The sequence below is a fragment of the Macaca thibetana genome, chromosome 15 (genome assembly GCF_024542745.1).
Source record: "Macaca thibetana thibetana isolate TM-01 chromosome 15, ASM2454274v1, whole genome shotgun sequence".
Lineage (NCBI taxonomy): Eukaryota > Metazoa > Chordata > Mammalia > Primates > Cercopithecidae > Macaca > Macaca thibetana.
In genome coordinates, this window is record NC_065592.1 from 8,290,938 (window position 1) to 8,311,049 (window position 20,112).

General features: G+C 54.8%; 2 protein-coding genes across 5 annotated transcripts in view; one reads left to right on the plus strand and one right to left on the minus strand.

Moving 5' to 3' along the window:
* NCS1 (neuronal calcium sensor 1) overlaps window positions 1–3,642 on the minus strand; it is a 65,497-nt gene extending 61,855 nt beyond the window's left edge. Inside the window, exon 1 of the mRNA XM_050760367.1 lies at window positions 3,319–3,642. Within this exon, the coding sequence (XP_050616324.1) occupies window positions 3,319–3,382 (64 nt within the window). The 5' untranslated portion in view covers window positions 3,383–3,642. The remainder of the gene's footprint in view (window positions 1–3,318) is intronic.
* The window catches only part of C15H9orf78 (chromosome 15 C9orf78 homolog), a 583,691-nt gene that overhangs the window by 225,208 nt on the left and 338,371 nt on the right, over window positions 1–20,112 (plus strand). The gene's annotated exons all lie outside the window — the stretch shown is intronic.

The following is a 20,112-nucleotide window of genomic DNA, read 5'->3' on the forward strand; positions in this document are numbered from 1 at the left end:
ACATCCTCTCAGTGCAGGTACCATGAGCACACCTATTTTGCAGATGAGGAAACTGAGGCTCAGGTAGGTGAGGGGACCGGCCCATCCCACAGCCAGGACACACAGGGATGCCAACAGCCTCATCAGCAGATTGGAAGAGAGTGGGCCAGACCTCAGAGGAAGTGGGCCGCCCACAATGCTGACTGCCACTGTCTGTCTTGGCTGCAGGGTGACCCCCGTCCACCTCTCCCTAACCTATTGCTGGTGGAAGGCTGAGGATTGGGTTAGGGTTTGGGTTACGATTTGAGCCAGGTGGAATCCCAGTGTGTCCAGTGAGGGCCACACTGTTGGGGCCTTTAGACACTCTTGCTTCCTCACACACACAGACCACCACAGACAGAGTCAGAGACGCTCACCAAGGACACTGCTGAGCACCGACTCGGACGTGGACCCATGGCTCCCCTCTAGGCCCCCCGGCACTGTGGCCAGCTATGCACGAGGTGGGCTAGGACCCCCAGCATACACCAGAACTGTGGTCTTCAATCGGGGCTCCCCAGGACCACAGTTTGCAACACAAACACGCATCAAGGATGCAAATTCCTGGGCCCCAGCCAGACCCAAAGAATCGGAAATCTGGGAGGACAGCCCAGGTACCTTCATGTTTATTAATCAACCAGGAAATTCTGACATTTGAGAGTCCTTCCTGGGGCGCTTCTCTTGACCTCATACACAGAATCCCCCAGAACAAAGAGCAGATGGCTCCACTCCCCATTAGAAGGAAGCCCATCTGGGGCCGGAGAACAAGCTGGAGGCTTTCTCTGCTTGCTGTGTTGGGAGACTTTTCATTCTGTGGACCTACTAAAGCCCAACACACGGGGAGAACACAGCTGTGAGCTCCACACACAAGGGCCTGCACCAGGGAGCTGACGTCAGCGCAGGAGGCAGACCGGAGGCCAACGAACCCACCGCCACCTCCAACAGCCCACCCCTAATAAGGGCTTCTACAGAGGAAAAGTCCCCAGGCCAACTCTCTCCCTGCCCAAAACTGTTCCACGTCTCCGAAGGCCTTTAAAAATAGCCCAGCCTAGCACCGCAAGGGCCAGTTCCTAACAAAGCTTTGTTGACTCAACTTCTCTCAAAGTTGACAGATCTGCCCAGAGGAGGGGGCCAGACAGAATGATCACCCCAGGCCCTTCTCATTTAGAATCCACCATCATGGGCTTCTAACAAAAGCCAGAAAAAGACACATCCAGAAGAGCTTTTTTTTTTTTTTTTTTGGAGATGGAGGTTCCCTCTTGGAGCAATCTCGCCTCACCACAACCTCCGCCTCCCGGGTTCAAGTGATTCTCCTGCCTCAGCCTCCCGAGTAGCTGGGATTACAGGCATGCGCCACCATGCCCAGCTAATTGTGTATTTTTAGTAGAGTCAGGGGTTTCCCCTTGTTGTTCAGGCTGGTCCACCCGCCTCAGCCTCCCAAAGTGCTGGGATTACAGGCATGAGCCACTGTGCCTGGCCCAGAAGAGCTCTTGGCATGAGCTCTGAGGTCTCTCACTAGCCTTGGAGCAGGACAGACCGGAATTTGAGTCCTGGCACTGTCTGGTCACTAGCTGTGGGATCATGGGAATGCCACTTTGCCCCTCTGAGCCTTAGTTTCCCCATCTGTAAATAGAGATCGCAGCAGCACCCAGCCTGGTAGAGCAGTTGTGGTGGAGTCGAGGTGCTAACGATGCCAAGAGCTTGGCAAGTGACATGCTCCATGAGCAGGAAACCTGGCTTCACTCCCCTGTCCCACCACGATGGAGGCATCCCATGCAGCCCATGCCCACCACTCCCGATGAAGCCCACTGTGTCCTCACTCTCCCCCGGCACAGGGACCCAGGAAGTCCACCTGCTGGCAGCTGTGGGCCACATCTGGACTTAGCTTGAAGGAGGCCCCAGCGAATATCACAAAACAGCAGCCAGACTGGAATGGGCCACCCACCTGCCCACCTTGGAGAGAGGGTGACAGCAGCCCCTGTGCCCAGGGGCTTCACCCCTTCCAGGTAGCAGCTCCTGGGATGTGAGCTCCATGCTGCAGCATTCCACAGGAGAAGGGCCAGCACCTCGCAGCAGACTAGCACCCGTTCTGGAAAGCCCCCTTTGTTCCAAGCACGAGGGGTGAGGGGCATGGAGCTGAAGCGTGGGCTTGGACAGACCTGCAAACGTGCCCAGAAGACCGATGGAGTTGGGGGGAAGCGGGGAGCAGAGGTTGTGCAATGCACCACCAGGAGCTGCCTCCCCAGCCTCCATCAACACATGGGGCTGGCGGTCAAGCTGCTGCCTCCAGGGGTGGTGCAGAGGGCCTGGGCCCACGCAGCTGCCCGGGGATGGGTTCTGATTTCCAACCCAAGCCCAGAGCCACTGTCCCCTTCCAAGTCAAACACCCAGGCAGAGGTCCTTCCAGGCCCCGATGCGGAAGCCTTCCCTCTCAGCATCCCCTGGGTGGTCTGGACCCATTGCCATTAACCCCTGGTATGCCAGGGCACCTCCGGAGATGCTGCAGGGAAGGGGGAAGCCTGATATGGAGAAATTGGGGCTGCAAGGGGACTGCAGAGTTGTGAAGTTGGGCAAGTGGAGGGAGACACACTGAGACTGATCTGGAGACGTCCAGAAAGGACAGGCCCTCCTCCTCCGGGCAGCCCGCGACAGCTAATGATCACACACGGCCCAGATCGCCCGGGCTGTAGAAACCCATTTCCCGGTCTGGCAGACAGAGATGGAGCCAGGGAGAATCCAGCCTGTAAGTGCTGCAACCCACAGGGTGCCGGGGACCCTTCGCCGCCGTCACCGCGCGACAGGCGCTGTGCCAAGTCTCGCCACCCCCCACACACGAACGGGGCCAGGGAGGGGGCGACAGGCCAATCTCGAAGCATCAGCGGCGGCGGCATCGTGATGCATGAATCACCAGCCCCGCGCACTAGTGCCAGTCGGCTCCGCGCAGCCGGGCGCCCCCTCCCGGGACCACCGCCCCGCCCTCACAACAGCCCCTGCCTGTTGGGACAGCTCTGCGGAGAGGGGGCCGCCAGGAGGCTGGGGTTGCCCCTCCGGACCTGGGGGTGGCGCCGCGCACGCCGACCGGCGCGCACTCCCCGGGCTGGGGGTGCCAGAACAATGGGGCCGGGCTGGGGGCAGGGGCGCGGCCCGGGAGCCTCCGAGAGGCCCACGGCGGAGGCCGGGCTGGGAGGACCGAGCGGAGGCGGCGGCGCGGAGCGGGTAGCGCGCGGGTGCGGGGGGCGGGGGCGGCGGGCGTGGGGGTGACCGGGAGGCGCGGGGCACGGGCCAGGGACCCGGAGCACTCACAGTAGGTCTTCCTGGTCAGCTCCTCCACAACTTCGGGCTTCAACTTGCTGTTGGATTTCCCCATCCTCGGCGGCCGCGGCCCCCGCCCCCCCGGGCCGGACCCGGTTGGGGCGCCCAGCGGGAGCGGCTGGGCCGGGCGGGCCGGGCCGGGGCCGCGCCTTTGTCTGCGGCGCCCGCGCTGCGCTGCGCGGCTGTCGGCGCCGGGGCGCTCGGGGCGTGGGGCGGCCGCTGGGCAGGCCCGGGCGGTCCGGGCGCCGCGGCGCGGGGCTGCCTGGGCTGGGCGCCGGCGCCGGCGCGGTGTGGCCGCGGTCGTCCCTGGTTACTGGGCTCCGCGGCACATGCTCGCTGCTGCCTCCCGCCCGCCGCCGCCCCTGCGCTCCCCGCCTCCCGCCTCCCGCCTCCCGCCCGCACCCGCGCGCCAGGGGTGGACCCGGAGCCGCCACTCAGCGCCCGGCGCCACCTCCCGCCCCGCACCCACCTGGCCGCGGCCTCCGCCAGCGGGACCCCGGCCCCGCCAGCCCGCCGGAGGGGCGTCCCCTCAGCTCAACGCGGCCCCAGGGAGGGGCAGCCACCCCCTCCCCGAATCCAGCCCTGGCGCTCCGGCCCCCGCCGCGGCGGGGAGGGCCCGGAAGATTGGATGTGGATGAGGCCAAGTCCCGGCCCGGAGACATTCATTCATTCCACACGGATTCATGGGGTGCCGAGGACACGGCGGCCCACGGGACAGGAGCGCCTCAGCTCTCGCAGGGCGGGCAGGGCTGTGCAGGGTGCCGCAGGTAGCGGTGGGGGCACCTACTCTCGGCCTGGGGCAGGTGACCTCCAAGCCCAGGGTCAGGAAGGGAGGGGGGATGGAGAAGCGTTCTGGCCCAGGCAACCTGGAGAGGCGGGGAGGCCTGCACGCCCGAGGGACAGCTCCCCGGCTTATGGGCTTGCGCACCAATGCGGGCACAGGGGACCTGGGAGAAGGGCAGGGCCCACGGGGCAGGCCCGGAAAGGCCCCTCGCCGAGGAGCTGGGCCCCTGCCCACCAGCGCCCATGAAGGGACTTCAGCAGAGTGCTGGGTCAGAGCTGCTGGAGTGACAGGTCAGAGCTGCTCGGAGCTGTTTCTCTGAGCCAAGGCTGGAGTGACAGGCTCCACCTGAATGGACAGAGGCCCGTGGGTTAGCGTTGGGGGGTGGTCCAGAGGGTAAGTCCAGCACGGCCTTCCCGGGCCACCTCATCCAACGTATCACCACCTCTTGAGACCTCTCCCATCCTCCTTTCCAGCTTTAGTTTCTCTCCTTCGCATCCGTCACAAACGTCACCTATGTTTTCTGCCTCCTGTTTGTCTCTTCCATGGGAGAACACCCTCCCAGAGGGCAGAGGCATCTCCATAACCTACAAGACCGCCTGAGGTGTGGTAGTTACCCAGCAAATCTCTGTGAATGAGTGAAGGATGGAGGAAGGAATGACACGCGGTGCTGGGGCCCTGGGGTAGAGGAAAGAGCAGGGAGGATGAGGCAGCCCTCCCCCCGGGGCCAGCAGGGATGAGGCAGGAGTGGGGTCTCTTTTTCTTCTTTCTTTCCACAGTGTTCTAACCTCGGAGGGCCCAGAAAGCTCAGAGGAACCCTGAGCAGGGCCGAGTGCCTTCCAGCTCCCAAATCTCTCTCTTGCCTCTAAGCATACTCCATCCACTCCTGCTTTCTCCTGAAGCCCCTGCCCAGGCTGAGCCCCGGGCCCCAGGAAGTCTTCAGATGAGGATGGACTTGCTGGCTTGGGGAGCTCATTCTGCAGAGGAGGTGGGCGCAGTTGGAGGGAACTTGTGTAGACTTGGGAGCAGAATGTCCCAACCTTGAGGACCAATTCAGAGTGGACAGCAGTGAGGGGCCCATAGTGGGCGGCTCAGAGTTGACCAGACTGTGCTGAGCATCCTGCTTGGGAGGAGGGAGAGCCAGCGCAGGGACCAGGGCCTGGCTGGATGACAGCGGTAGTAGTTAAAGCCCTACAGAAACCCAGGTGCTCAGGCTGGGTGCAGTGGCTCATGCCGGTAATCCCAGCACTTTGAGAGGCTGAGGTGGAAGGATTACTTGAGCTCAGGAGTTCAAGACCAGCCTGGGTAACATAGGGAGACCTCATCTCTACAAAAAATGTTAAATGTTAGCTGGGCTTGGTGACACATACCTAAGTCCCTGTTACTCGGGTGGCTGAGGTGGAAGGATCGCTTGAACCCAGCAGGTCCAGGCTGCAGTGAGCATCATTGTGCCACTGCATTCCAGCCTGGGTGACAGAGAGAGACCCTGACTCTCTCTCTGTCATACACACACACCTGAGAAAAGAGAACAGAAAAAAGGAAGGAAGGAAGGGCCAGGCATGGTGGCTTATACCTGTAATTGCAGCACTTTGGGAGGACAAGGCAGGTGGATGGTTCGAGCTCAGGAGTTCAAGACCAGCCTGGACAACATGGCAAAACCCCGTTCCTACAAAAAATACAAAAAAAAAAAAAATTAACTGTGCATGGTGGCACATGCCTGTAGTCTCAGCTACTCGGGAGGCTGAGGCAGGAGGATTGCTTGAGCCTAGGAGGTGGAGGCTGAAGGAAGCCCTGTTTGCACCATTGCACTCCACCCTAGGTGATGAGACCCTGTCTCAACACACACACACACTCACACACACACGCATTCACACACGCACACAAAAGAAACCTGGGTGCTCATCCTGTGAGTATTTCTTGCTCACTGCCCCTGTGTCAGGTGCCGTGCTGGACACTGAGACCAACACGGGAGCTTACGGATCTGATCCGACCTGCTGCACAGTGATCACAAAATCACGCTGGCAACAAACACCGTGCAAGGAATGGAGAGGGTGGGGGAACATACATGGGAACACCTGCCAGGGAACTCAGGGACTTCATAGACTCATCCCATCATTTGGGACATGTTTACTAAGCACCTACTATGTGCCAGGGCCCTGGGGACATAGACCAGATCCCTGTCATCGGGGACCTTACACTTTAGTGAGGGGAGAGTGGTATAATCAATAAACAATATGCATAAATGCAGCATAGAAACCAGAAACACAGGGGTGCAGAGGCTTATGCCTGTAATCCCAGCACTTTGGGAGGCCAAGGTGGGCAGATCATGAGGTCAGGAGTTCAAGACCACCCTGGCCAACGTAGTGAAACCCCATCTCTATTGAAAATACAAAAATTAGCTGGGCGTGGTGGTGGGCCTGTGTAGTCCCAGCTACTCGGGAGGCTGAGGCAGGAGAATCACTTGAACCTGGGAGGCAGGGATTGTGGTGACCTGAGATCGCACCATTGTATTCCAGCCTGAATGCAGGAAAAAAAAAAAGAAAAAGAAAAACCATAAATACGCTGCATGAGTAGAATGTATCTCACAGGTGAAAGAAGAAAAATGAGGCAGGGAGGAAAATGGGAAGGGCTGAGGGCAGGAGGTGTGTGGTTTTTGTTGGAGAAGGAGCCTCATTGAGAGTGGAGAGGAGCATCGCCCGGGCCCTGTGGCAGAGCCCAGGTGGAGCCCAGCGGGCCCGTGTGCAGCCTTGTGTGTGGCCTTGCAGGGGTGCAGTAAGGCGGGTTTTAAAGGGCAAGGCGCAGAGTGGGGAGGTGAGGTCAGAATCCCAACTCAAGGGACCTGATGTGCTTAGCCGGTCCCTGGGCTGCTCCAGGCACAGACGGGTAGGAATGAGGGCCTGCCAGAGGTCACTGTATCATCAGCCAGGAGGTGGTGGTGGCCAGGTGTAGTGTGGCCGTGGAGGACATGGAGAGAACTGGCTAGACTTGGTGACATTTCGAGGGTAGTGAGAGCAGGATTCCCTCACTGCTGTCTACTCTGAGTTGGTCCTCAAGGTTGGGAGACATTCTGCCCCCAAGTCTACACCAGATCCCTTCAGCTGGGGCCCATCCCACCTCCTCTGCAGAATGGGCTCCTCCAGACCAGCAAGTCCATCCCCATCTGAAGACTTCCCGGGGCCCGGGGCTCAGCCTGGGCAGGGGCTTCAGGGGAAAGCAGGAGTGGATGGAGTATGCTTAGAGGCAGGAGGGAGATTTGGGGCTGGAAGGCAGGAGAGAGATTTGGGGGCTGGAAGGTGTGAGACGGACAGAGGAGACTCAAGGACAAGGCCGGGGTTTCTGAGCTGAGCATATGGAAGAGTGGGGTTTCTATTTGCTAAGATGGGGAGTAGATAGGTTTGGACAGGAAGAGCTGGAATCTTACTGCAGACAGGTGAAGTGTGAAATGCTTACTAGATGTCCAAGTGGTGACGGGAGAAAGCAGGTGGCACAGGCGTCTGGAGTTCAGGGACAGGTCCAGGCTGCAGGTAGGCATTGGGAGCCATCCTGGCAGAGATGCCCTTTAAAGTCTTGAGACAGTATGAGGTCACCGAGGGAGGGAGTGTAGGCTGAGAAGGTCAGGTCAGGGAGACAGCAGGGGTGTCGGCAGGGAGGTAGGAAGACCACCAGGAGGTAGTCCTGGAAGCCGGGGAAGAATGTGTTTTAGGAAGGAGGGAGAAGCATGGGAACTGCTTGGGGAAGGGTGGGGGGAGTGTTTCGGACCCCTGTGGTGCGGGGACAGCATGTAGGAAAGTGCTGGGCCTTGGGACCAGCCGTCCGTCTTCCTGATCTGGTTTTCAGCTGAAAAGGTCCCTGCCCACATCAGCTGAAAATGCTGAGCCTGAGCCACCAGATGAAGGACTCAGATCGGCTCTCTGATGCCCTGGTCGCAATCCAAGAAGCAGAGGTTCCAGGTCTTTCTGCTACGGGACTTTGATGTTTAAGTGAAAAAAACATGCAGCCCAGGCTGGGCACAGTGGCTCATGCCTGTAATCCCAGCACTTTTGGAGGCCGAGACGGGCAGATCACCTGAGGTCGGGAGATCGAGACCAGCCTGGCCAACATGGTGAAACCCTGTCTTTACTAAAAATACAAAAATTAGCCGGGCACGGTGGCACGTGCCTGTAATCCCAGCTACTCGGGAGGCTGAGGCAGGAGAATTGCTTAACCTGGGAGGTGGAGGTTGCAGTGAGCCAAGATCGCACCACTGCACTCCAGCCTGGAGAACGAGAGTGAAACTCCATCTCAAAAAATAATAATAATGATAACCAAATGAAAAATGTGCAGCCCATCTTCCAGTTGGGGTGTCATGGCCAATTCACAGGTTAAGGGATCCTTCTGGCTGCTGTGCAGATTGAAGCAGGCAGGGTAAAGGCAGAGACGCGCCATTGAGGACCTGGGAAATTGAGTGGCCATTGATTAGATGTGGGTTGGAGGGACAAGAGAGGAAGGCATGACCATGGATCTCTGGGTTGGGGAGAGAAGCCCCACAGGAGAGAGGGGCATCAGGGTGGCCCCCTGGTGGTGTCCAGGAGCACCTGAGGGACAGATGCATTTCTCAAAATGGGGTCACCAGAGGAGGACCAGGTTCAAAGAGGGGGTGATGATCTCAGAGATGGACCTGAGATGTCTGTGAAACACCCAAGGAGGATGTTGAGGTCTGTGTTCAAAAAAACAAAACCAGGCCAGGTGCGGTGACTCACGCCTGTAATCCCAGCACTTTGGGAGGCCGAGGTGGGCAGATCACCTGAGGTCAGGAGTTCGAGACCAGCCTGGTCAACGTGGTGAAACGCCGTCTGTACTAGAAATACAAAAATTAGCCGGGCGTGGTGGTGCACTGCCTGTAGTCCCAGCTACTCGGGAGGCTGAGACATGAGAATCGCTTGAACCCGGAAGGCAGAGGTTGCAGTAAGCCAAGATTGCACCTGCATTCTAGCTGGGGCAACAGAGTGAGACTCTGTATCAAAATAAATAAATAAATAAAAGTAAATAATTTTAAAAACCCAGGTTATAAACCACTGTGTATAGAATAATGAAAATAACTGCACCCGTGTAGGAAGCTGTCTGAAGGACAGACTGCCAGGGGGTTCTATCAGTTGTTAGTATAGGTAGATTACATGTCTCTTTTATTTTTTCTCTCATCTGCATTTTTTCCTTGCACTTTTTTCTTGTGATATAATTCACATAAATTTCATCATTTTAAATTAGCACACAATTCAGCCATTTTAGTATATTTGCTATGTTGTGTAACCATCACCACTAATTTCAGAATCTCATCTGTATTTTATTGTATTTATTTGTTTTTGCTTTGAGATGGAGTCTCACTCTGTTGCCCAGGCTGGAGTGCAATGGCGCGATCTCGGCTCACTGCAACCTCAGCCTCCAGGGTTCAAGTGATTCTCTTGCCTCAACCTCCCAAGTTGAGAGGCTGAGCACGGTGGCTCACAGATGAGGCTCACAGATGAGGCTGAGCACAGTGGCTCACGCCTGTAATCCCAACACTTTGGGAGGCCAAGGTGGGCGGATCATCTGAGGTCAGGAGTTTGAGACCAGGCTGACCAACATGGAGAAACCCCGTCTCTACTAGAAATACAAAAATTAGCCGGGTGTGGAGGCACATGCCTCTAATCCCAGCTACTCAGGAGGCTGAGGCAGGAGAATCACTTGAACCCAGGAAGCAGAGGTTGCGGTGAGCCGAGATCGGGCCATTGCACTCCAACCTTGGCAACAAGAGGGAAACTCAACCTAAAAAAAAAAAAAATAAAGCCCTTAAGGCTGGACAATTTTCTGCACCTCCACCACAGTCAGTGGTATCCCACCACCACTCTCTCTCCAAGCCATCAAAGCGATTTCCACAGCATCTTTCTTGCTCCTTCTCAAATCCCCATATCACAGCCAGAGTGAGACTTCCTAGTATGAGTCTTCCACATCCATCCCCCCAGCGAAGTTTCTCTTTGCTCTCAGGGGAAAGCCTCTACAAGGCTTACGAGGCCCTGCCTGCCTCATCTCTGTTCCTCTAACAAACCAAACCATGGCATCCAAACCCTCACAGATGTCTACTCCCCTATCACAGCAAACGCCTAGAAGACCTGTGATGTCCAGCAGGGAGGCCCCCCAGCTACATGTGGCCACTGGGTACCTGAAATGTGGGCAGTCCAAATTGAGATGCTCCGTGAGCACAGAATACACACCGATTCCAAAGGTTCACGTACAAGGAAAAGAATATAAACCACCTAATTAACATATTTTTATTTTCATTATATATTGAATTGATAAATGTTTCAGATGTAATGGGCTAAATATATAGTATTAAAATTAATTTCACCTTTTAAAATGTTTTGTTAATGTGCCAACTAGGAAGTTTAAAGTTTCAGATGTGCACTTTGGGAGGCTGAGGCGGGTGGATCAACCTGAGGTCAGGAGTTCAAGACCAGCCTGGCCAACATGGAGAAACCCCATCCCTACTAAAAATACAAAATATTAGCCAGGTGGTAGTGGCACATGCCTGTAATCCCAGGTACTCAGGAGGCTGAGGCAGAAGAATGGCTTGAGCCTGGGAGGCAGAGGTTGCAGTGAGCCAAGATCTCACCACTGCACTCCAGTCTGGGTGACAGAGTGAAACCCTGTCTCAAAAAAAAAAGAATTAAAAAAAAAAAATTACCAGGCACAGTGGCTTATGCCTATAATCCTAACACTTTGGGAGGCCAAGGCAGGTAGATCACCTGAGGTCAGGAGTTTGAGACCAGCCTGGCCAACATGGTGAAATCCCTTCTCTACAAAAAAATACAAAATTAGCCAGGTGTGGTGGCGCGAGCCTGTAATCCCAGCTACTCAGGAGGCTAAGGCAGAAGAATCGCTTGAACCCAGGAGGCGGAGGTTGCAGTGAGCCGAGATCGCGCCATTCATTCCAGCCTGGGCCAAAAGAGCGAAGCTCCATCTCAGAAAACAAAAACAAACGAACAAACAAATAAAAAACGGCCAGGCTCAGTGGCTCACGCCTACAATCCCAGCTACTCGGGAGGCTGAGTCATGAAAATCACTTGAACCTGGGAGATGGAGGCTGCAGTGAGCCAGAACGCACCACTACACTCCTGCCCGGGTGACCGAGTTGAAAAACTTCAGATGTGCTTAGATTATGTTTCTTTCCTCTTTCTTTTTTTTTTTTTCTTTTTTTCTTTTTTTTTTTTTTTTTTGAGATATGATCTCACTCTTGTTGCCCAGGCTATGGTGCAGTACAATCACAGTTCACTGCAGCCTTGACTTCCCAGGCTCAAGTGATTCTCCCGCCTCAGCCTCCTGAGTAACTGGGACTACAGACACATGCCACCATGCCCGGCTAATTTTTTGTATTTTTAGTAGAGTTGGGGTTTCGCCATCTTATCCAGGCTGGTCTCAAACTCCTAGGCTCAAGCAATCCTCCCACCTTGGCCTCCCAATGTGTTAGGATTACAGGCATGAGCCACCTCGTCCAGGCTTTCTGTCCTTTTTTTTTTTTTTTTTTTTTTGAGACGGAGTCTCACGCTGTTGCCCAATGCAGTGGCGCTATCTCGGCTCACTGCAAACGCCAATCTCCTGCCTCACTAGGACTACAGGCGCCCGCCACCCTCCCAATGTATTTTTTAGAGATTACACTGTGGTCTCGCTGATGAGCCACCTCGGCCTCCAAAGTGCTGGGATTACAGGCTTTCTGTCCTTTTTTAAAATTGAGGCAGGGTCTCTCTATGTTGTCCAGGATGGTCTCAAACTCCTAGGCTCAAGCAATCTTCCTGTCTCAGCCTCCCGAGTAGATGGGATTTACAGACACCTGCCACCGTGTTTGTCACATCATACTTCTTTTTTTTTTTTTTTTTGAGATGGAGTCTGGCTCTGTCGCCCAGGCTGGAGTGCAGTGGCGTGATCTCGGCTCACTGCAAGCTCCGCCTCCCAGGTTCTGGCCATTCTCCTGCCTCAGCCTCCCTAGCAGCTGGGACTACAGGCGCCCACCACCACGCCTGGATAATTTTTTTGTATTTTTAGTAGAGACGGGGTTTCACCGTGTTAGCCAGAATGGTCTCTATCTCCTGACCTCGTGATCTGGCCCACCTGGGATTACAGGTGTGGCCTCCCAAAGTGCTGGACTTTACGAGGTGTGAGATCGAGACCATCCTGGCTAACCTGAAACCCTGTCTCTACTAAAAATTATTTTGCTTTTTGAAAGAGTGCAGTGAGCCGAGATCGTCTGCACTCCAGCCTGGGTGTTCCGTCTCCAGGGTCTCACTATGTTGCCCAGGCTCGTCTTGACCTAAACTCAAGCAATCCACCCAACTCAGCCTCCCAAAGTGCTGGGATGACAGGCATGAGCCACTGCACCTGGCCAACACTGTATTTTATTAATAATTAAGTTGTTTTAGATCATATTTTGTTCTCCAAATTCAGAAGAAAGATTGTCAAAAGTATATAATCCAGTATCTTCCAAAGAAAAACCAGTTTCTGTGGTATACATTCAAGGGAATTTGTGGAAACAAATTCCCTTGTCAAATGTTTTTAGGGACCATCCCATACTATAAGCACCCTCTTGACCAGTCACAATGCACATTAGCATAGTAAATGCTCTGAGAAGTCCTGCAGGAAAGAAATCTGTGTTATTTAATGAAGTATTTTCCACACTTACTTGGGTAGGACATTCTTTTAAAACTCCTTTTAGCATACCGAAGAACCCCAACATCCTATGGAATAAATAACCATGAGGAGAGCCAGGCTCAGTGGCTCACACCTATCATCCCAGTGACTCAGGAGGCTGAGTCAGGAGGATCACTGAGGCCAGAAGTTTAAGGCCAAAGAATCATAAGCCATGATTGCACCACTGGCCTCCAGCCTGGGCCGCAGCACAAGACCTTATCTCTCAATAGTTTTTAAAAATTAGCCAGGTTTTGGCTGGGCATGGTGGCTCACGCCTGTAATTCCAGCACTTTGGGAGGCCGAGACAGGCAGATCACAAGGTCAGGAAATCGAGACCATCCTGGCTAACACAGTGAAACCCCATCTCTACTAAAAATACAAAAAAAAACTTAGCTGGGCATAGTGGTGGGCACCTGTAGTTCCAGCTACTCGGGAGGCTGAGGCAGGAGAATGGTGTGAACCCGGGAGGCAGAGCTCCAGTGAGCTGAGATCGTGCCACTGCACTCCAGCCTGGGTGACAGAGAGAGACTCTGTCTCAAAAAAACAATTAGCCGGGTTTGGTGGTGTGCCTGTAGTCCCAGCTATTCAGGAGGCTGAGGCAGGAGGGTTGCTTGACCTTGGGAGTTCAAAGAGGCTGCTGTGAGCCGCGATCACACCGCTGCACTCCAGCCTGGGTGACAGAGATCCCAACTCTAAAAAAATAAGAAGAACCATGAGAAGCCCGTTGTTGTATGAGTCCCTGCTCCCCTGGGAGAAGACATTGTGGAGTGAGGAGCGTATTTCCTGCAGGTGAGTGGAGCGACATTAAACCCTGGCGAGAGGCTCAGGTGAAGGGAGTCAAACACTCAGCCTCCCGAGTAGGTGCTATGGAATGTACCTGATATGGTTTGGCTGTGTCCCCACCCAAATCTCACCTTGAATTGTAGTTCCCACAATTCCCATGTGTTGTGGGAGGGACCCGGTGGGAGATAATTTAATCATGGAGGTGGTTCCCCCCATACTGTTCCTGTGGTAGTAAGTCTCACGAGATCTGATGTTTTTATAAGGGGTTTCCCTTTTCGCTTAGCTCATTCTCTCTTCCCTGACACCGTGTAAAACGTGCCTTTCGCTGTCTACCATGATTGTGAGGCCTCCCCAGCCATGTGAAACTGTGAATCCATTATACCTCTTTCCTTTATAAATTACCCAGTCTCGGGTATGTCTTTATCAGCAGCACAAGAACAGACTAATACAGTGCTGAAATTCACAGGATGGACAGTGCTGGAGACAGCCCACCCAGCCGCCAGCTCCTTCAGCATCTGACGTCACATCAGCAGGTGGCCAGCCCATAGCAGGAGCTCAGTTACCACGCACTGGCTCCAGCTGAGCTGGTTCTCACTTGACCCCACCATCCTCTTCAGCAGGCTTGCCAACTCCAGCCCATGGATAGCGGCTGCTGGACCATTATGTCGGGAGGAATGGGAGGCAGGACAGACTCAGCTGGAGGGAGAGGCTTGATCCCTTATGCTGTCAATCATAGTCACTGGGGAGGAGGAGTCAGCTGGGGCACAGGTATCTCTGTGCTCCCTTAGGAAGAATTCTACAGTCTCTCCCACCTCCCCTGCCCAGTGGCAGGCTGACTTCACCTGGAGTACATCACTCCCCACTCAGGCCAAATGGCAATTTGCAAGGCTGTATTCAGACAGGACCAGGAGATGGGCATCCCTGCACATCAGAGCTGTCTACCACGGTGGTCACACTCTTACTGGGCCCCCTGGCCAGTCCTTGTTTTTTTTTTTTTTTTTTTTTTTGCTGTGCAAGAGAAAAACAGGGTGGAACACTGGTTAGTTAGCGCAGGCCCTGGAGCCGGACTGCACTTACAGGTTGTGTGGTCTTAGGTAAGTCGCTTAAACTCCTTAAGCCTCAGTTTTCTCATCTGGAAAGTGGGGATAATAAAAAATACCACCTCCCCTCAGGGTTGTTATGAGAATTAACTGATGTGTGTAGAATGCTTAGCACTGTTCAGTAAAACCTGGCTATTATTATTACTGACAATAATATATTTGTTTTAGCAATATTATTATAATACTTATTATTGACAAAGAAAAAAAGAAAGAAATCATGTCACTAAACTTCCTGTGGAAAGGTCCCCACACCAGCAGTCTGAGTGCTATAGTCCCGGCTGTGGGGGCTGGGGCTGGGCATGTGGCCTCTGAGCCTCGGTTTCCTCCGTGGGAAGTGGGGATGGAGGTGTCCCGGGTGCCAGCTGCCTCACAGGCTGTTTGTGGACCTTGAAGCTGGCCTCTCCTGCATGGGAGAAGCAGTCATTACATGGAGCCACTGAGCCGAGTGCATTTGTGAATGAACACGCAGCCTGCTTGTTGAGAGACAGATGCAAAGCCCACCTGGGTGGGGACAAAGGCCTCCCGCCTCAGTTTTCTTTTTCTTTCTTTCTTTCTTTCTTTCTTTCTTTCTTTCTTTCTTTCTTTCTTTTTCTTTCTTTCCTTTTTCTTTCTTTCTTTCTTTCTTCCTTCTTTCTTTCTTTCTTTCTTTCTTTCTTTCTTTCTTTCTTTCTTTCTTTCTTTCTTTCTTTCTTTCTTTCTTTCTTTCTTTCTTTCTCTGTCTCTCTCTCTCTGTCTCTCCCTCCCTCCCTCTCTTTCTTTCTTTCTTTTCCTTCCTTTCTTCCTTCCTTCCTTCCTTCCTTCCTTCCTTCCTTCCTTCCTTTCCTTCCTTCTTTCTTTTTTCTTTCTTTTTTTAGACAGTGTCTTGTTCTGTCACCAGGCTGGAGTACAGTGGTGCAAACTTGTGTGGTATGAGGCTATGTGATCCCTGATGTCACTGTCTCCTAGGTCACCAGGGGTGCCCACCCCACGCTGGGGAAACCCTGACCTGGGGGCACCCCTAAGCCAGTGAACCAGGGGATGGGGCTCCTTGCCAGGTGAGGACCAGATGGCATTTAACGCTGATAGGCGCTATCATGACCTCCTGGGCATGAAACAGGTACCTCCCAGGTCCTTATTCCAGAAGAGGATGCAGAAGGCCCCTGGACAAGCCTGGCTCGTGTCCTCCTGCTGCAGCAGGCTGACCACAGCCCTCGGCCCTCTGCGCCCGGCATGGCCCCTCTGGAGTAGCTGGGATTACAGAGGTGCACCACCATGCCTGGCTAATTTTTGTATTTTTAGTAGAGACAGGGTTTTGCCATGTTGGCCAGGCTGGACTTGAACTCCTGACCTCAGGTGATTTGCCCACTTCAGCCTCCCAACGTGTTGGGATTACAGGCATGAGCCACCGTGCCCAGCCCCTCCTCGGTTTTCTTAGGTGCCTTGCATGTGAGAAGGGACCTCTTCGCTCTCTTTCCAGGGAGCCATCAGGCCATCAGGCAGTGTGTTCCGGTCCTCGAAGCCTCTTGCTGCCTGGGGAAGACGTGCCCTCTCTGAACTTCACCTTCCCCAGTGAGTATCGAGGCTTTGGTGAGGATCCAAGTGACGCTTTTCTCACTCTGGGCAGCTGGCCATGGCCTCCTGGTATCCCAGCATGGGGCAATGGTGGGCTGAACTGTACAGCCTCTCCTGGGGGCCAGGGGAGCTGGCTGCGTTCCCCAGTGCCTGCCATTTTCTCACTCACGGCTTTCATCTGTGTCTGAAGGAAGGTCAGGGAATCTTTGTTTGCAAGGCTAGAAGCTCCCAAGCCAGTGAAGCAAAAAGGGGACCTTACAGAAAGGCAGGAGAGCCAGCCAGGGCACCCACAGTGACGACAGCCACTGGGAGGGAGCTGGTTCCTCTCTCCAACCACCCGGGCTCTAGGGTGGCCTGCAACAGAGACCAAAGGTGGCAGCAGAATTGGCAACATGCGTGTGGAAGTGCTCAGGGGAGGAGGAGGGGCAGGGCCTGGGAATCTGCAGGATCTGAGGTGGACACAGCAGGAACGGGCAGCACGGGATCTCCAGGCTGCCAGTTCAGGACACAGCCATCAGCCCAGGACACAGCCATCAGCCCAGGACGCAGCCATCAGCCCTGGACGCAGCCATCAGCCCTGGACGCAGCCATCAGCCCTGGCCGTTCTCCTCCCTCTGTGGAGCCGTTTGCTCAAAATTCAATCCTAGGAGGCCAGGCACAGTGGCTCACACCTGTAATCCCAACACTTTAGGAGGCCGAGGCGGGTGGATCACTTGAGGTTGGGAGTTTGAGACCAGCCTGGCCAACGTGGTGAAATCCCATCTCTACTAAAAACACAAAAATTAGCCGGGCATGGTGGTGCATGCCTGTAATCCCAGCTACTCGGGAGGCTGAGGCACGAGAATCGCTTGAACCCAGGAGGCAGAGGTTGCAGTGAGCCAAGATCCCACCACTGCACTCCAGCCTGGGCGACAAAGCGAGACTCCATCTCAAAATAAATAAATAAATAAGTCCCAGGAGAAGCTATGCAGGGGTCACAGGACCACACCGGACAGGAGGTAAGCAGGGTAGCTTGCTGGACAGTTTCGCCAAGGCTGCTCCCAGTAGGCAGGGGTGTGGCTGGAGAGGTGCCTCAAAGTAACTTAGGTGCTTTGTCTGCAAGTATGGGGAATGAATGGTGGGGAGAGGCTAAAGGAAAAGTTCCAGGAGCCCAGCTATCAGGGCAGTTTCTGTCTCTGTAGACAGCTTTCCCTGAGCCTCTGCCCCCGCCTGGATCTCACCTTCCCCCCAGCTCACCTGCCCAACAGACTGATGGCTGAGTCACAGCACCCGAATCTGGGAGGGAGGATCTGAATGGCCCACATGAGCCAGGTGTTTGGCACAGTCTAATCAGCTGTGGCCAATGAGGGTGGGATCATGTCACTATGGCTCCAGAGGTCTACCCTCAGGAAAGGGGGTGCTGGGCAGACACCCCAAATACCATCTATTACAGGATTTGAGAACCTTCAAAGCTGTGAGGGACACTTCAAAGACCACCAGGTCCAATGTGCTCATGTTTCAGATGGGAGAAGGTGACCCGGGGCTTTGCTTCTCCTGGTGTGGGGTGGATGATTTGACCAGGTTCATAGTTGAGCCTCCAAGCAGCGGGCTCTCCCAGGGCCAAGCTCAGAGACGCTCAGACCATGAGCTGGGAGGAGAAGCCAGGCACCGCAGCCCCTCTGCACTCTGGTGCCAGGGAGCTCCCCACCATCTGGCCTATCCCAGCACCGCTCATTAGGGTGACACCTGCTGGTTTCCCAAGCCAGGCCTGAGACATGGACTCCCTGAGACAGATCCAAGGGACAGGTCCTGGCCCAGCCCTCCCAGGGTCTCAGCCCCCATACATGAGTTGTATGTGGGCCAATCCAGGAGCCCCACCCCATGAGGGCAGGGCTGTGTGTGTCTTGTCACTGCTGCCTGCCCCATGCCCAACTGAGAGTGAAGCCACAACAACACTGCTGAATGGGTGGACGTGGCCTCTTAGGTCCCCTACCCCTAGCTGCCCTTTGGCAATGACATGAAGTCCATCCTCAAGGTCAGCCACACATGGAATCCAATAATGCCCAGGCGACTGTCTGGGCTCCAAGCCCACGAACCTCTGGTGCACACTGAGACCATCGCTGTCACTCTCTGGGCCTCGGTTTCCCTGTCTGTACAATGAGGGGCTTTAAGGTTCTTTCCAGATGAGACGCTGTGTGCTATTTATTGTTTGTTTGTTTTTTTTTGAGACAGAGTCTCACGCTGTTGCCCAGGCTGGAGTGCAGTGGCGCGATCTCGGCTCACTGCAAGCTCCGCCTCCCGGGTTCACGCCATTCTCCTGCCTCAGCCTCCTGAGTAGCTGGGACTACAGGCGCCCGCCACCGCGCCCGGCTAATTTTTTGTATTTTTAGTAGAGACGGGGTTTCACTGTGGTCTCCATCTCCTGACCTTGTGATCCGCCCGCCTCGGCCTCCCAAAGTGCTGGGATTACAGGCTTGAGCCACCGCGCCCGGCCTCTGTGTGCTATTTAACAGTTCTAAGTTCCAGCCTGACCAACATGGGGAAATCCCATCTCTACTACAAATACAAAAATTAACTGGGCGTGGTGGCGGGCACCTGTAATCCCAGCTACGCAGGAGGCAGAGGCAGGAGAACCGCTTGAACCTGGGAGGCGGAGGTTGCAGTAAACCGAGATTACACCACTGCACTCCAGCCTGGGCAACAGGGTGAGACTCCATCTCAAAACAAACAAAACAGTTCTAAGTTGGGGGCCTGTCTTGAGGCATCAGAATTGACCAGGGGAGAAAGCAGGACATGCTGCCTTCTCTGGAGTCCTTTAGTGGCTCTTGCTTTTAGACTTGAACTTGGCGTAGCCTTGGTAATTAGTAAGTCCAGTGGCAAAAATGGCAGCTACCGCTTACTGCGCCTGGTTGTGTGCCAGACAGGGCACCAGGTCCTTCTGTGCATCAGCTCGCTGAGCCTTTGCAGGATCCTGTGGGTTAGGCAGCGAGGCCCAGAGAGGTTGAGGAGCTGGCGACCAGGTCACACAGCTGGTAACCAGCCATAAGGGATTCAGGTCAGGCTTATATCTGAGCCCCTCTCTGTGCATGCTGGGCTCACTATGTGGTACAAAAAGCCTGTAATTGCTGAGCACAGTGACTCACGCCTGTAATCCCAGCACTCTGGGAGGCCGAGGTGCGTGGATCACCTGAGGTCAGGAGTTCGAGATCAGCCTGGCCAACATGGCAAAATTCCGTCTCTACTAAAAATACAAAAATTAGCCAGAGGTGGTCATGGGCGCCTATAATCCCAGCTACTCGGGAGGCTGAGGCAGGAGAATTGCTTGAACCTGGGAGGTAGAGGTTGCAGTGAGCCGAGATCGTGCCACTGTACTCTAGCCTGGGCAACAGAGTGAGACTCAAAAAACAAACAAACAAACAAAATCTAGCTACAAAGAGATGTGTGTTCTGCTGTGACCCACCATGTTACTCTGCCCAGTTTTGTGAGCACCTTGCTGGGGTTGGCAGAAGGCAGAGGGGTCCCAGTGTTTAGGGCTACCAAGCGCTTGCTGTGTGGGTAAGTCAGCCTCCCTTTACCAGCCCTCCACCCCCATAGCCTCTTCCTTCAAGCAGCTGTAGGAGGGCCTGGGGGGACCCCACCAGCAAGGCTCCTGAGGTTCCACAGATGGAGCTTGACATCCCCTTCCTGGGGTCCAGACACCGGCGAACACCTGTCATTTGCAGGTGCCCTTCATCCTCAATTGCCTCGAGACCTCATTCATTGGCTGCTGTGCCGATGGTGGTGCCTGGCTCCCGCCCGCCCTGCCTGAGACTCCACGTTCAGCCCAGGATTCCTGACTGGCCTTTGAAGACTGACCCTCTGCAGGTGGTCAGACAGGACTTTGTGTGGATTTCGAGG